This window comes from Cydia fagiglandana, chromosome 24, assembly GCF_963556715.1.
Source record: "Cydia fagiglandana chromosome 24, ilCydFagi1.1, whole genome shotgun sequence".
In the NCBI taxonomy this organism is placed as follows: Eukaryota; Metazoa; Arthropoda; class Insecta; order Lepidoptera; family Tortricidae; genus Cydia; species Cydia fagiglandana.
The window spans coordinates 10,779,080-10,792,215 of record NC_085955.1 but is presented as its reverse complement, the minus strand read 5'-3'; the positions used below and the strand labels follow the sequence as shown (position 1 = coordinate 10,792,215).

The 13,136-nt window shown below is 38.2% G+C and overlaps 1 protein-coding gene across 1 annotated transcript in view; it reads right to left on the bottom strand.

Annotated features, from left to right (window-relative positions):
* The window catches only part of LOC134676385 (T-complex protein 1 subunit eta), a 39,906-nt gene that overhangs the window by 13,515 nt on the left and 13,255 nt on the right, over positions 1 to 13,136 (bottom strand). The window contains exons 6-7 of the mRNA XM_063534761.1: positions 3,311 to 3,422; positions 1,176 to 1,309 (exon numbers count right to left, since the gene is read on the bottom strand). Coding sequence (XP_063390831.1) covers positions 1,176 to 1,309; positions 3,311 to 3,422 — 246 coding nt within the window. The remainder of the gene's footprint in view (positions 1 to 1,175; positions 1,310 to 3,310; positions 3,423 to 13,136) is intronic.

Sequence of the window (13,136 nt, the reverse complement as noted above, 5' to 3'; positions counted from 1 at the left end):
CTTTATTTTTCCTTAAATAGCTTTGCATAATAAAAGTTTTCTACGAGTAATAATATTGTAGCTCATTTTACTATAAATTAGCATTTACTAATTTAAATAAATAAACATAAATATAGTACAAGGGCGAACTTATCCCTAAGAGGGATCCCTTCCAGTTAATCTATAGGTACTTAAGGAGTAATTAAAAGCTATACCTAGAGTTATAACTATATAATATTAAATATTATAATACATATGTGTATGATTACTTCGGTATTATTTAAAGATATTAGTTGACAAGCCTCATTTCTACTATCAAGACCCACACAATACTGTTCAGGTACAATCCTTATGTTTAATCATTGGCTGTCAACTAAACTGATACAATATAATAGATCTTTATTACTGTTTAGTAACACAGATAATAGACATACATAGAAAAAACATAGTGAAAAATAAAGCGTCACGAAATGGCCCCATCTCAGCATGTTGCTGGCGACTTCCAGCGCTGATCTTCCGATGAGACCATCGGAATGAAATATACAATATGTATAGTTTTCGTATAGTATCCCTAAGTATTTACACCTAGTATAACCAAGTATTTTAACCTAGTATGTCCAAGTATTTTCACAAGAGTAGCAATTGTTTTACCTAGTATCCGAGTATTATCTAAGTATTTTTACGTATTTCTTACCGATCATGTCCAGAGGCAACAGAGGGGCGTCCAGAGACAAGACAGCGTCGACCACAGAATTTAGAATTATTCGAAAACAGTGTTGTAAACGCGCGATTTTTCAAATTTACCGCCTTTTTCTACTGACAAGATTTGCTTGACCAAGTACAGTATCCCCAAGTATTTTAACCTAGTATCCCCAAGTATTTTAACCTAGTATAACCAAGTATTTTAACCTAGTATCCCCAAATATTTTAACCTAGTATCCCCAAATATTTTAACCTAGTATCCCCAAATATTTTAACCTAGTATCCCCAAGTATTTTCACAAGAGTAGCAATTATATTACCTAGTATCCGAGTATTACCTAACCATAGATGGTCAAGCAAATCTTGTCAGTAGAAAAAAGCGCGAAATTCAAATTTTCTGAGATGATATCCCTTCGCGCCTACATTTTTCAAATTCGCCGCCTTTTTCTACTGACAAGATCTGCTTGACCAACTATATTTTTACGTATCTCTTACCGATCATGTCCAGAGGCAACAGAGGGGCGTCCAGAGACAGGACGGCGTCGACGACCATCGCGGAGAAGTGGTCCTTTTGTCTGTGGATCAGCTTTGATGCCATGGCCGTGGCGGCGCACTTGCGGAGCAGGTCCCTGGGAACGGTTGTATTTTAAATTGAGTCATAGAGAAGATAGTTATTTGTTTTTCAAGGGGACAAAGTTGTTGTATGCTAATATTGATACCCGAGCAAGCGAAAGATTCCAAAATTGAACCACGAGCGTAGCGAGTGGTTCGCGAAGTGGAATCTTGAGCGTTGCGAGGGTTTCAAAGCACGAGGGTTAAACAAAATTAGAAACCGAGTGAAACGCAAAATTATTCACGACACCAACCCGAAGCAAATATTAAATGTAAAATATCAAACAAAATCATATCCAAATGAATGTTATTAAATATTTATCATCCCAAATCATCATTTATAAGTAAATTTTACCAGCAAACATAAGAAAACAACTCAAAATTTGCATTTGATTACTTTGCCTCACATGTGAATAAAATGCAACTGCTATCGGTTTTTGAAGTGCAAAGTAAGCCTTTCCGAGCTGGTGTGGTGAAAAGATACATATACTGCTAATGCTCAACAACATAAGACTTTCCAGTCGGTGCTACATCTATTGTCAAGTAGCAGTACTGATGTATTGACTATGGAGTGAGCAATCTAAACTGAAAATCGTAATTCACACCAAATAAAATTAAGGCAATGTTGCCACTGCAATAACTTGTTTGTAAAATAGTCAATACTTTTTTTTATAAATAAACACGCTAAGATAATTTATTTATTGGTAATTTTACTCCTACGATTTAAAAAAAAGTATTTTAATTTACTTATTTTTACATCAATATAAATACAAGACGCGCTAGTAAAAAGTGGCAACATTGTCTTACTTTTTTTGGTCTTGAATTACGTTTTGCAGTATAGTAGTAATAAAACACATTATTGTACAAAAATCAAAACAAAACAGGAAAAATAACATTCGTCATTAGTACAAAGGCGAACTTATCCCTTTAAGGGATCTCTTCCAAAGACAAACTTCTCGTTCTTCTAGTCAAAAGCCTGTTCATAAATTACGTCATCTATTTTTGACGATATTAAAAAAAAAAATCGTTTATTTCAGATCATTGATCCATAGCGTTATAAGTAGGTATAAACTTAAAAACTATGTTAATTACTAAAAATAAAAGAACGAATGAAAACTATAATATAAAAATCAAAACTAATGACTAAAAACTAGTATTTGGCAGATATTTAACCCCTCCCTCCCCTAAAATCATCCAAAAATCATGCTTCGAATGACCTATTCCTCCTACGTCTATCATACGATGTCATTCAATTCGGGGGTCGCGGGTTCAAACCCCGGCTCGTACCAATGACTTTTTCGGAACTTATGTACGAAATATCATTTGATATCCAGTCGCTTTTCGGTGAAGAAAAACATCGCGAGGAAAATGGACTAATCCCAATAAGGCCTAGTTTCCCTTCTGGGTTGGAAGGTCAAATGGCAGTCGCTTTCGTAAAAACTAGTGCCTACGTCAAATCATGGGATTAGTTGTCAAGCAGACCCCAGGCTCCCATGAGCCGTTGCAAAATACCGAGATAACGCGAAGAAGAAGAGAGAGTAAGTTAAATAAAAGCTTCTAAAAATAGTACTTATCGCATAGACTAGGAATCCTCTAGACGGAATGTAGCGCAATTATTTTATGAAACCGATGCTGCCAAAAATGCAGGGGTGCGGGGGACGAGGTGAGCGAGTCCCGTGCCGTGATTGGTCCGTTCAAAGACACGGACGTGACACAAAGACGCTTTGACTCGAAAATGGAGTAAAGCTATCGTATATTTGTGGCAGAGGGGATAGCGCTACTATGCTCAGTCTGGAGGATGTCTTGCCTGTGACTTACCCATAGTCTAATAAAACATGGTCTTCTCTTCCCAGAGTGACACAAGCCTACGTCACAATAACATCGCCACTTTATATAACGCTATCGCATATTATCATATAGCGCTGTCGCATGATGACGTAGGCTCGTGTCAGTCACGTGACCACGAAAAGACGGGAAGAGAGTACCAGGCGGAGTATATTAATACACCATGGACTTACCGTTGTTCTTGAGGCGACTTGTTATCCATCTTGACAGCGAGCTCGCGAATCCGGTCGACGGCGAGCTTGGCGGCCGAGCGCACGGCGCGCACCAAGATACGAGGGTGCACGCCTGAAAAAGTAAAAATAAAAACAATATCAACTTTGTTCGCTACGTTGTAGATTCAAAATTCACTGACAAGAAGTATTATCTGACGACTATTATCTAATGACTATTACGTCTATTACTCGATTTCCGAAGCACGTTTTTTCCTTAGACCAGGCGTGTCTCACTCCGCGATTTCGTCGCTTTGCTACAGGTAGCTAAAAGTACATCCGTTCTCGCCCCAATTTTGGGGTTTGCCATAAGCCGCGCGTGGCGCTGTCGCCACCTAGCGGCCATATCTGTGCTGATCGTAACAGACGCGTTTTGTTAGAGAGTGAGTCTTCTGTAAAGCCTGACAACAGTTTATTTAACCCTGAGATAGTGTCGCTGCAAATTAGCTTACGTATGGCAATAATGTGCGTACGTCATGTATAGTCGGGGTAGTGGGCATTGGCTTCATGTTGATACTCGTATAATGTCAAAACATTGCTTACAGAGAATTCGGTCCTTTCAATTTACATATTCGTCAAAATCTGATACTAAATATTCAATATTTATATATTCCTCGTTTTCTGACTCTAACGAAGTCTGATTTTCATTAGATGTTGTGCCGCTTTCAGGACCACCAACCTCGATTATAAAACGTTCAGTCTCCAATTCGATTATAGGATTTTTATCGTCGATCTAAATAAACCTTAAATGAAATATTAAAGTTTAAACCAAACAACTAACGAGTTCAATAAAACCGCACTATAAAATGTCAATACCGATCATGTCAACAACCAACTTTAAAACATTGTTTATTGGAATGCTATGTAATCCTTCGTCTTTTTTAAGCTGTAAGTATTTGATTGCATGCACTACAATTTTTTCGCATCTTTGGTAATTTTTTTTGGCTTTTTTGTAGTAAAACCGTTTATATTTGAATATATTCGTAGATATTTTCCGTTTGTTTACAACGGTGACATTCGATGACATCCAACGTTCGTTGTCAAAGAGTACTTGTTGCCAGTAAAAGAAATTAGTACCATTGAAAATCCGCACAATGGCGAGGGTCAAATAAACTGTTGTCAGGCTTTACTTATACTGGGTCAAGCAAATCTTGTCAGTAGCAAACGGCGGCAAATTTGAAAAATCGCGGGTTAGCAACACTGTGATCTAATAATTCGAAAATCGCGTATTATCTGTGTTTTATCTGTGGAATGTGGATCGCGAATGACAGCCATCATCTTGTTTGTTTACAAATGGTTTACAATGTTTACATTCTGAATCGATTCTATTTCAAGAGATATTTCTGCTGTGTCACCATTAAATACCAATATATTAAATAAGACTGTGCTTAATTAAAGCTAAGGTGCCTACAATGCCTACAGTGCCAACTGAGAAATCTAATAAAATATGAAAATCCAGTATGACATGTACCTGCTGAAGCAATGATTTTATTCATACATTCTTGTTTAACGGCATAGTCCACTTACAATTTTATTTTGAGATCTTCAAATTAGTTAATAATTTTTATCAACATCACACACTGCTTTTAAATTGTCCGTCCATACGTATTAATAACAATTTCAAACATTTTCAACAGAGAATCCGCGAGTGACAATTTGAATTGACGTACGTGACAAGGCGCGCTCAGCGGAAAAAAAAGTTTTGTTTCGATGTACATTGTACATTGCTGCTTTTCTTAGCGCAATACTACTCTTTGAGTGTTGCCCTACTTTAGTTTGCTTTACATTGCTACTGACAAGATTTGCTTGACGCACTATAGTACTATTATTTATTCTGTGCTCAGACTCTATTCATCTTATACGAAGTTATATATGTCTTTGCTATAGGCCACGCGACATCAAAAAAAGGACGTGCGCTACAAAAACTCATAAACCGCAGTGACGGTTTATGGCAAGCTTTTTTAATCAAACTAAATTATATGTTCGAATAAACTGAATGCGCCGCGACGACTCGTCGTTACTAAGTTTGCGATAGGCATAGCGACATCTAGCGGACGATTCGGACAACTTTGCGCTACCGTCGTATTTGGGCAAAGATAGACATCGGTTACACGCTAATTCTGGCGTCAGTACGGTTACCATCAGTTTGTCACTAACATAAACGCCGTCGAGGACGTAATTTACTTTCTATACATCTCGCTCGCACTCGCATATTAGTGCAAACGGGATGTATAGAAAGTAAATTACGTTCTCGACGGCGTTTATGTCAGTGACAAACTGATGGTAACCGTACAGGGCTATAACCGCGAAAATCGAAGTTCGCGAATTGCGGGCATTTTTCTCTGTCACTCTAATTACGCCTTCATTGTAGTAAAGGGGCTATCCATAAATTACGTCATTGATTTTTGACGATTTTCGACCCCCCCCCCCTATAATCATCCAAAAATCATGCTTCAAATGACCCCATTTCCTCCTACTTTATGCTACCGTCATCCGATGTCCAGACCCCCCCCCCCCCCCTAATTTGAAATGACGTAATTTCGGTTTTCGCGGTAACCCCTCAGTTCAGTCCATCAGTCCATTCGAGTTTTGACTGATGCCAGAATGATGGAAAATGGACACGGTTAGGGTCTCCCCAAATATATCGACGCGCATTCGGCAAAAGCCGATAGTAAAAAGCTTTATGTCCACGCAATAAGAGCGAAGAAGCCGACGACGCGTCGGCCGGCGCCGGCCGATGCGAGCCGAGCCGAACGACGACTTTTTCGCTCTTATTGCGCGGACATAAAGCTTTCCCTATCGGCTTTTGCCGAATGCGCGTCGATATATTTGGGGAGACCCTTACACGATCAGTCCAGACTGATACAATTACGACACAGTCGCCGTTTGGACACAGAACGCAATACAGTCATTTAGTCTTGTCTAATATGGTGACTGACGCGAGAGTGATACAAACAGGTTACACGATCAGTCTCCTATCAGTTTTGTCATTCAAAACGGACTGACGAATATTTTCAAAAAATTTAAATTTTCATCATTCCAGACCAGCTATCGGCAACCAGCGGCCCGCGGGCCGCATACGGCCCGCCAACCTCTCACTTGCGGCCCGCGAGCTTCCCTGGCTATTTTGTATGTAATACTGAACGAACGACAATGTCTGATAAAGTCACAAATATTACCAAAGTGCGGCTCGCGACATCATCGTTAACTACTGTGTGGCCCTTGGTTGCGAAAAGGATGCCGACCGCTGGTCCAGACCATCAGTCCGCGTGTTACACGATCATTCTTCCGTCAGTCGGACCTGGCCGCGTAGCCAAGATGCCAATCGCTTCCGCTCCGTACCGATCGAAACGCAGCTGTCACTGTCGCACTAACATAGAAGAGTGATAGAGAGACAAAGTTTTTCGTTGTCGAAGCGATAGCGATTGTAACCTTGGCTAGGCCGGCAGACTGATTAGATGGACTGAACTGACGCCAGCTTCGAGCAACACCGGCTTCCAACATGTCGGAAGGGAGGGGCCCAAGCGATATCTCACCGTACAAATCGTTCTGCCATTTTTCGCGGGGGGAAGGTGCACACAGTCGCACTTCTCACACACTTACATACAAAATCCAATCAGAGGCCCTACCGCGAACCAAGTTCGACGTGTTGCCTCTCTATGGCACTTGTAAATTCATACGTAAGTGTGACAGGGAGGCAACACGTCAAACGTGGTTCGCGGTAGGCCCTCTGTAATGACGACACAAATACATAGAAAATGACACACGTCAAAGACAAATCTTGCAAACCTCGTTCTCTTTTTGTGTACGGACGAGTGACTAGTGTCACAACACGCACACTAACACATTTTCGTTAAAGTATGTCATTGTATTCTGAGAGATGAGAAGTCGGATTTGTCGCTCGATCGATCCGCAATTTGTACTAAGCGAGCAAAATCGATAAATCCAACAAATACCTACTTGAGACTAAAATATAATAATTGTATTTAAATGTAATTTTACGTATGATATGTAAAAAAAAAATTACATGTGGAATGTAACACTTTCTTTTTGTAAATTTGATGTCCCCGACCTCTTTTTATAGCAAAAAACCGAGCAAACAAGCATTTTTGTGCAGCAGTGTTCACGCGCGCGTCTGGACTCGGTCTAGTGAAAAATCCAAGTGCAACTAGTTTTATTACCCGCGGTAGATTATATTGACGCGCTAATCTTGTACCTCGGCAGAGGGGAAATAGTGCGAATGCGGCCTCCCTTCCGTGTTGCTCGAAGGACGCCAGAATTAGCGTGTAACCAATGTCATACGGCACGCCACGTCAATAAAGACGTGCGTTACAAAAACTCAGATACCTATTGCAGTTTATGACAATCAATCAGTGAACGCATATATTTAGTATGGAAACCGCCTTTAGGAACATTACCGTTCAAATTCTCGGGCCAAATTAGCACACACACACAATTACGCCTACATTCAAATAGAACGACGCGTTTACAGAGCCTGTAATCAAAGCTGGTAAACAAAATAAGAGTCATCTTTATTACTCTAATGGTACATAGCTAAGTGTAGATGAAATGCATATAATGTCAATAACTACCAATCAGCGACATTAATCCGCTAATAACCTTCTTGCTGTACGTACTGGCCGCTTAGAGTTCGCGGTTCATATTTGATTAGAATATGACTTGGACAGGGATAGGTTTATGCGATACATTGAAGAACCAGTCAAATAATTCACGTATAATAATTTAATGCAGATTAAAAGATAACTAGTTAAAATGTTGTTATGACATGACAGACTAACTCAACATAAGTAAATATATATCATTGTTGTATAAATGTATTCCGCTATAATAAGTATTTTGTATATTTTATTATGTATCTGTATGGCAGTGCGAAGTCACGTTCAGGTATAGTCTGTCCGTTTTTCTAAGATCAAGTACGCCACAGTAAATGTATGGCGAACTTGAGCTTAGAAATCGGACTGGCTATACAGTCTGCAAAATTTACATGGGTACAAGAATCGGGTCAAAAATATTTGAACAGGCGGAGTCACAATAAATCCCCACTTTCAGTTCAGAATATTTTATATGTATATAGCCGGTCAAGCAAGTTTGTCAGTAGAAAAAGGTGCAAAATGAAAATTTTGTATGGGACCACAGCCGTTTGCGCGCTTACATTTTCTAAATTTGCCGCTCTTTTCTGTGTGCATTTGTTAAATTAATTCAGTGAAAGCATGATAGGAAAAATGTATCTACATATAGGAGACCGGGTATGATTATCTCACGGGTTATATCTCATGAATAGAACATATTCTAGATGGTTTACTAACGAATGGCCCAAAAACGTTTCCCAAAGTATCACATCCCAAACTATGTTTCCCAAATTATCATTTCCCAAAAAAATGTTCGGCAAAACAACTTATCGCATATTTTCAGTTAGCAATAGTCTTTTTTGGCAAGTTATTGTTTAGCAAATAATTACTTGGACAAGTTTCATTTTACCAAATATTATTTAGTCAAATGTATCATTAAGCATAACTTACATGTCCCAAAATATTGCACGGCATACAATTTACATAGGTACCAATAGATAGGAGGCTGCGGAATTTATTTGTCTGGTATTTAGCTGATCATTACATATATGTACATAGTAAAATGTAACGTCAAAAAAAACATTCCTCAAAAATATGTAGTAAATGATCACTAAAATTAAAACTCCATTTTAATATAAAATGATAACCAAATTTGCTACATCTTGCTATTCTATTAAAGCAAATAACAACAAAGTAATAATTGTAACCCAAAAATTGTAAATAACTACCAATTTTTAAACCACATTTTAGTCTAAAATAACATGCAATTTTTTTTTACATCTCGTTATTCTATTAAATTAATTAATCCACTTCGATGACCTTTTTCTAGTACACAGTATTTCGTTTCTGTATGGACGGCAGTTCTAACCTAACCCACTTTTCTAATAGCATTTCGATTCTGTGAGGGTCACAGTTCTAACCTAACCTAACCCACTTTTCTGATAGTGGTTCCGTTTTGTGAGGATCGCAGTTCAAACCTAACCCAACCCACCCAAATTACGTAGAATTTAACGTACCTATATTAACATAACAAAAATTACTTTAAATAGATATGCTTATTTGTCAAATTTGCGAAGTGACAATTTTGACCAAACATCTTTTTGGAATATAATCATCAACTGAAAAATAATAAATAATTATAATTATAATTTAATTTGTTCAAATACTTCATTGTAATATAATCATCATTCTCTTGCCCTTGTTCCATTCACTTGGGGTCGGCGCAGCATGTCTTTTTGGAATATAATATTAGACAATAAAAAACGTTTGCTAAATAAGTTTTTGTCCTAATAACATTTGACAAAGTAAAATCATGCCAAATGATAATTTGACCAAATAAATTATATGCGAAGTGTAACTTTGCTAAAGGTTTCTTTGGGAAATGAAATTATTGCGATAAGTTTGTTGGGAAGTGAAATTTGGCGAAATGTATTTGGCCCAAACGAAAGTACACCATTCTAGATATCTTGCCAGGCATCCACTCAATTTCATGTCTCTCTAATTGGACGCTTTTTTCCATAGTTCTCTGCGAATAGCATCTTGTGGGAATCTGAATGGAAAGTAATGTAAAATGGCAATACCAAATTTGATTATTAATTTGAAAGAACTAGGTAGTTTTTTATAGCTCCATCTCATGAAATAAAAAAGGAAAATACAAATCTGTAAGAAGGAATTTATTTATAATTATATAGAAAATACCTAAACCAAACACAAGTTAATAAAATAGTCTACTTCATTTGGCATAACACCATCCCTATTATCCTCGCAATTTAAAAAGTCGTATGTTGTTATGAAAGTCGTATGCAGTTGTTACGTTTTAGCTTAGCACGGTAGTATTGAAAACAAATCTTCATGTTTTTTTCCAAATTTTACTGAAGTTATCTGTTTACTACAAGTGAAAAGTGATTCCATTGTCCTTGGTATGAACTAAAATAACTTCTGCACCACTTCACGACACATGAATATATTTTTATTACAAAAACGTTGTTTTTATAAATCAATTTAGCCATTTGTCACTGACTGTCATCTCGGTCGCGTACTGAGATTGCCAATCGAGCAGTTTGTAAGTACCGCCTATCGCGGGGTAGTTTGCGTTGGGTCATAATTGAGCGGACAGAATACTTCCATGTATATCATTTCGCTGCAATCAATGATCATGACTACAATAGATGGACCGCGACGACTAGTCGTTACTCAGTTTGCGATAGGCATAGCGACATCTAGCGGACGATTCGGACAACTTTGCACTACCGTCGTATTTGGGCAAAGATACAATGATTGAGTAAGATGTGTAAAATCTAAGACAATTTCGTGCTTCGAATTTGACAGGTAAACGAGATGGCGCTGTTCAGCTCCATCCATACCAAAGAGAATAGAGTGTATAGAGACGGATTATCAAAGTAAATTATGTAGCCACTGTAAACTTACTGCCATCTTTCGACAGAACATAAAACTGTTAGAACGCCATTTGACTTTGATCCTTATTCTCTCACTGATATGGGGCTGTCCATAAACTACGTCATCGATTTTTGACGATTTTCGACCCTCCCCCCCTATAATCATCCAAAAATCATGCTTCAAATGACCCCTTTTCCTCCTACTTCATGCTACCGTCATCCGATGTCCAGACCCCCCACCCCCCTAATTTGAAATGACGTAATTTATGAATAGCCCCTATGTGTCAACTTATTAAATATTAATATTAAAGCCATCTACTCGACTATAGGCCAAAGGTATGGTGCAATGTTTTCGAGCGATGGCGCCATAACCTTCAACCTCAACCTATGCTAAGCTAACGTTTGACAATTCAGTGACGGCAAAACCAAGGGCCCAACCTTTTCTAGCAGAAGTTGTAAGGTCCTGTTTTCTAAGGGGACCTTGCATTTTGGAGACAAAGCAAACCGCTTGGAACAGGTGTTTCTGGGGGTGATCTGAGCCGATTAAGCCCGGTTGCCAAGAGGTTCCACCCAGCAGGTGGGCAGGGGAGGGGGGGCAAATGTGGCTCCGGCGCGCCTCACTCTAAGCTATATATCTGCATACATCTAGCAACTATATCAAGTTTGGTGTCTTTTTCGTGTAATTCGAGGATGAAGAATTCATTTCTGTGACTAAATTTTCACTCTTCCATACAAAAAAATCGAGAAATCAAAAATTCCAAAAAAATCTTTTCACTTCTTTTTTCGAAAATCTTCTACAAAATTAAAACTATGAGGATTTGCTCTAGAAAAAAAATACCTGTGAATAGCCCAGTTATCCTACTATATAGAATAGTAAACTTGTTAAACATTTTTCTTTCATAACTCTGATAAAAAAAATGTTTTGTGTCGCGCGGCGTACCTGCATTGTAAGAGCGGTATGCAGCGTTTAGGATTTTTAAGTATGTTTCGATGGTTTCTGATAAGTTGTTATTCTTATGGTTGTAGAAAATTACTTCTGGACGTGATATATATACAAATATAAATTAAACGTATAAATATAGATGTTGGGAAAACTTTCGCCAATAGAGTTATTATAAATGTGATAAAATTAACAAAGCAGATGTTTGATTAAAATGCGGGTTAAAATACGATCTTACTCGTATTATTGTTCGCAATTGCCACTACATGCCCATGGGTCCGTGCATTTTAGTTTTTTCTTAACGCAGTTGCACCTCCCTGCCCATTTTGTTTTGCAGCGGCAACGAATAAGCTCTAAACAAGCAGCAGCCGCCGCAGGTAGGCTTGTACATATGGGCTCCCAATAACCATTTTGTTTGGACCAGCTCCAGTCAGCAGGACATGGAAGCTGTTGCTGAGGGGCTATAATCTGTCCCCAAACATAGCCTCCTTGGTAAACTGCACGGAGAAATATGTTTACGTGGGTAGGGCATCTTCCATTGGATGCAGATTCTCTAACTGAAGATTTTTTTTTGTAAAAAGTACTTTTCGGCACTCTTTTGCACTCGTACTTGTACCTGATGTACTCGTAAAATCAGTAACAAAATACTATGCATTTTGTTAAAATAACGTCTAGGGGCCAATTCACACCTCGTAATTCAAATCTGTCCATACTTACTATTGTAAGACTCTTACTTGCCATACAAGACAATAACAATTTTTATCAATATTGGCAATGCCTGCTCAATATTGCCTTGTTTGCCGTATTTAAACCCCTCCGTTACGGCAGGATATGCGCTCCAAGCTTGAAATACGCTTTTTTCCCTGTCCATACAAAAAAGAAACAGTGTCGCAACCTGAAAAGGTGTGGAAGAATGACAAGACTTCTGACCTTTCTGGTCCTGTAAAATAAATTATATATCTATGCGTTACAAATAAAATCATATATTTAAAGAAAGTTTGCAGCACTTGACCAATTGCCCTGGTGAGCTGTCTCGTATACTGCGGTGACATATTTATTTTATTTACAATTAATGGAGGATTGGCACAGGAAAGAATCACCTGTTCCTCTCGTGCCATGCTATTGCATTTTCTTAAGCTAACGTTTGTAGTTCTTCCATTAATTGTAAATAAAATAAATAAATATGTCACCGCAATAAGAGACAGGTCAACTGGGCTAATGGTCACGTGCTGCAAACTTTCTTTAAATATATGATTTTATTTGTAACTCATAGATATATGATTTATTTTACAGGACCAGAAAGGATAGTAGTCTTGCCATTCTTCCACGCCTTTTCAGGTTACAACACAGTTTCTTTTGTGTGT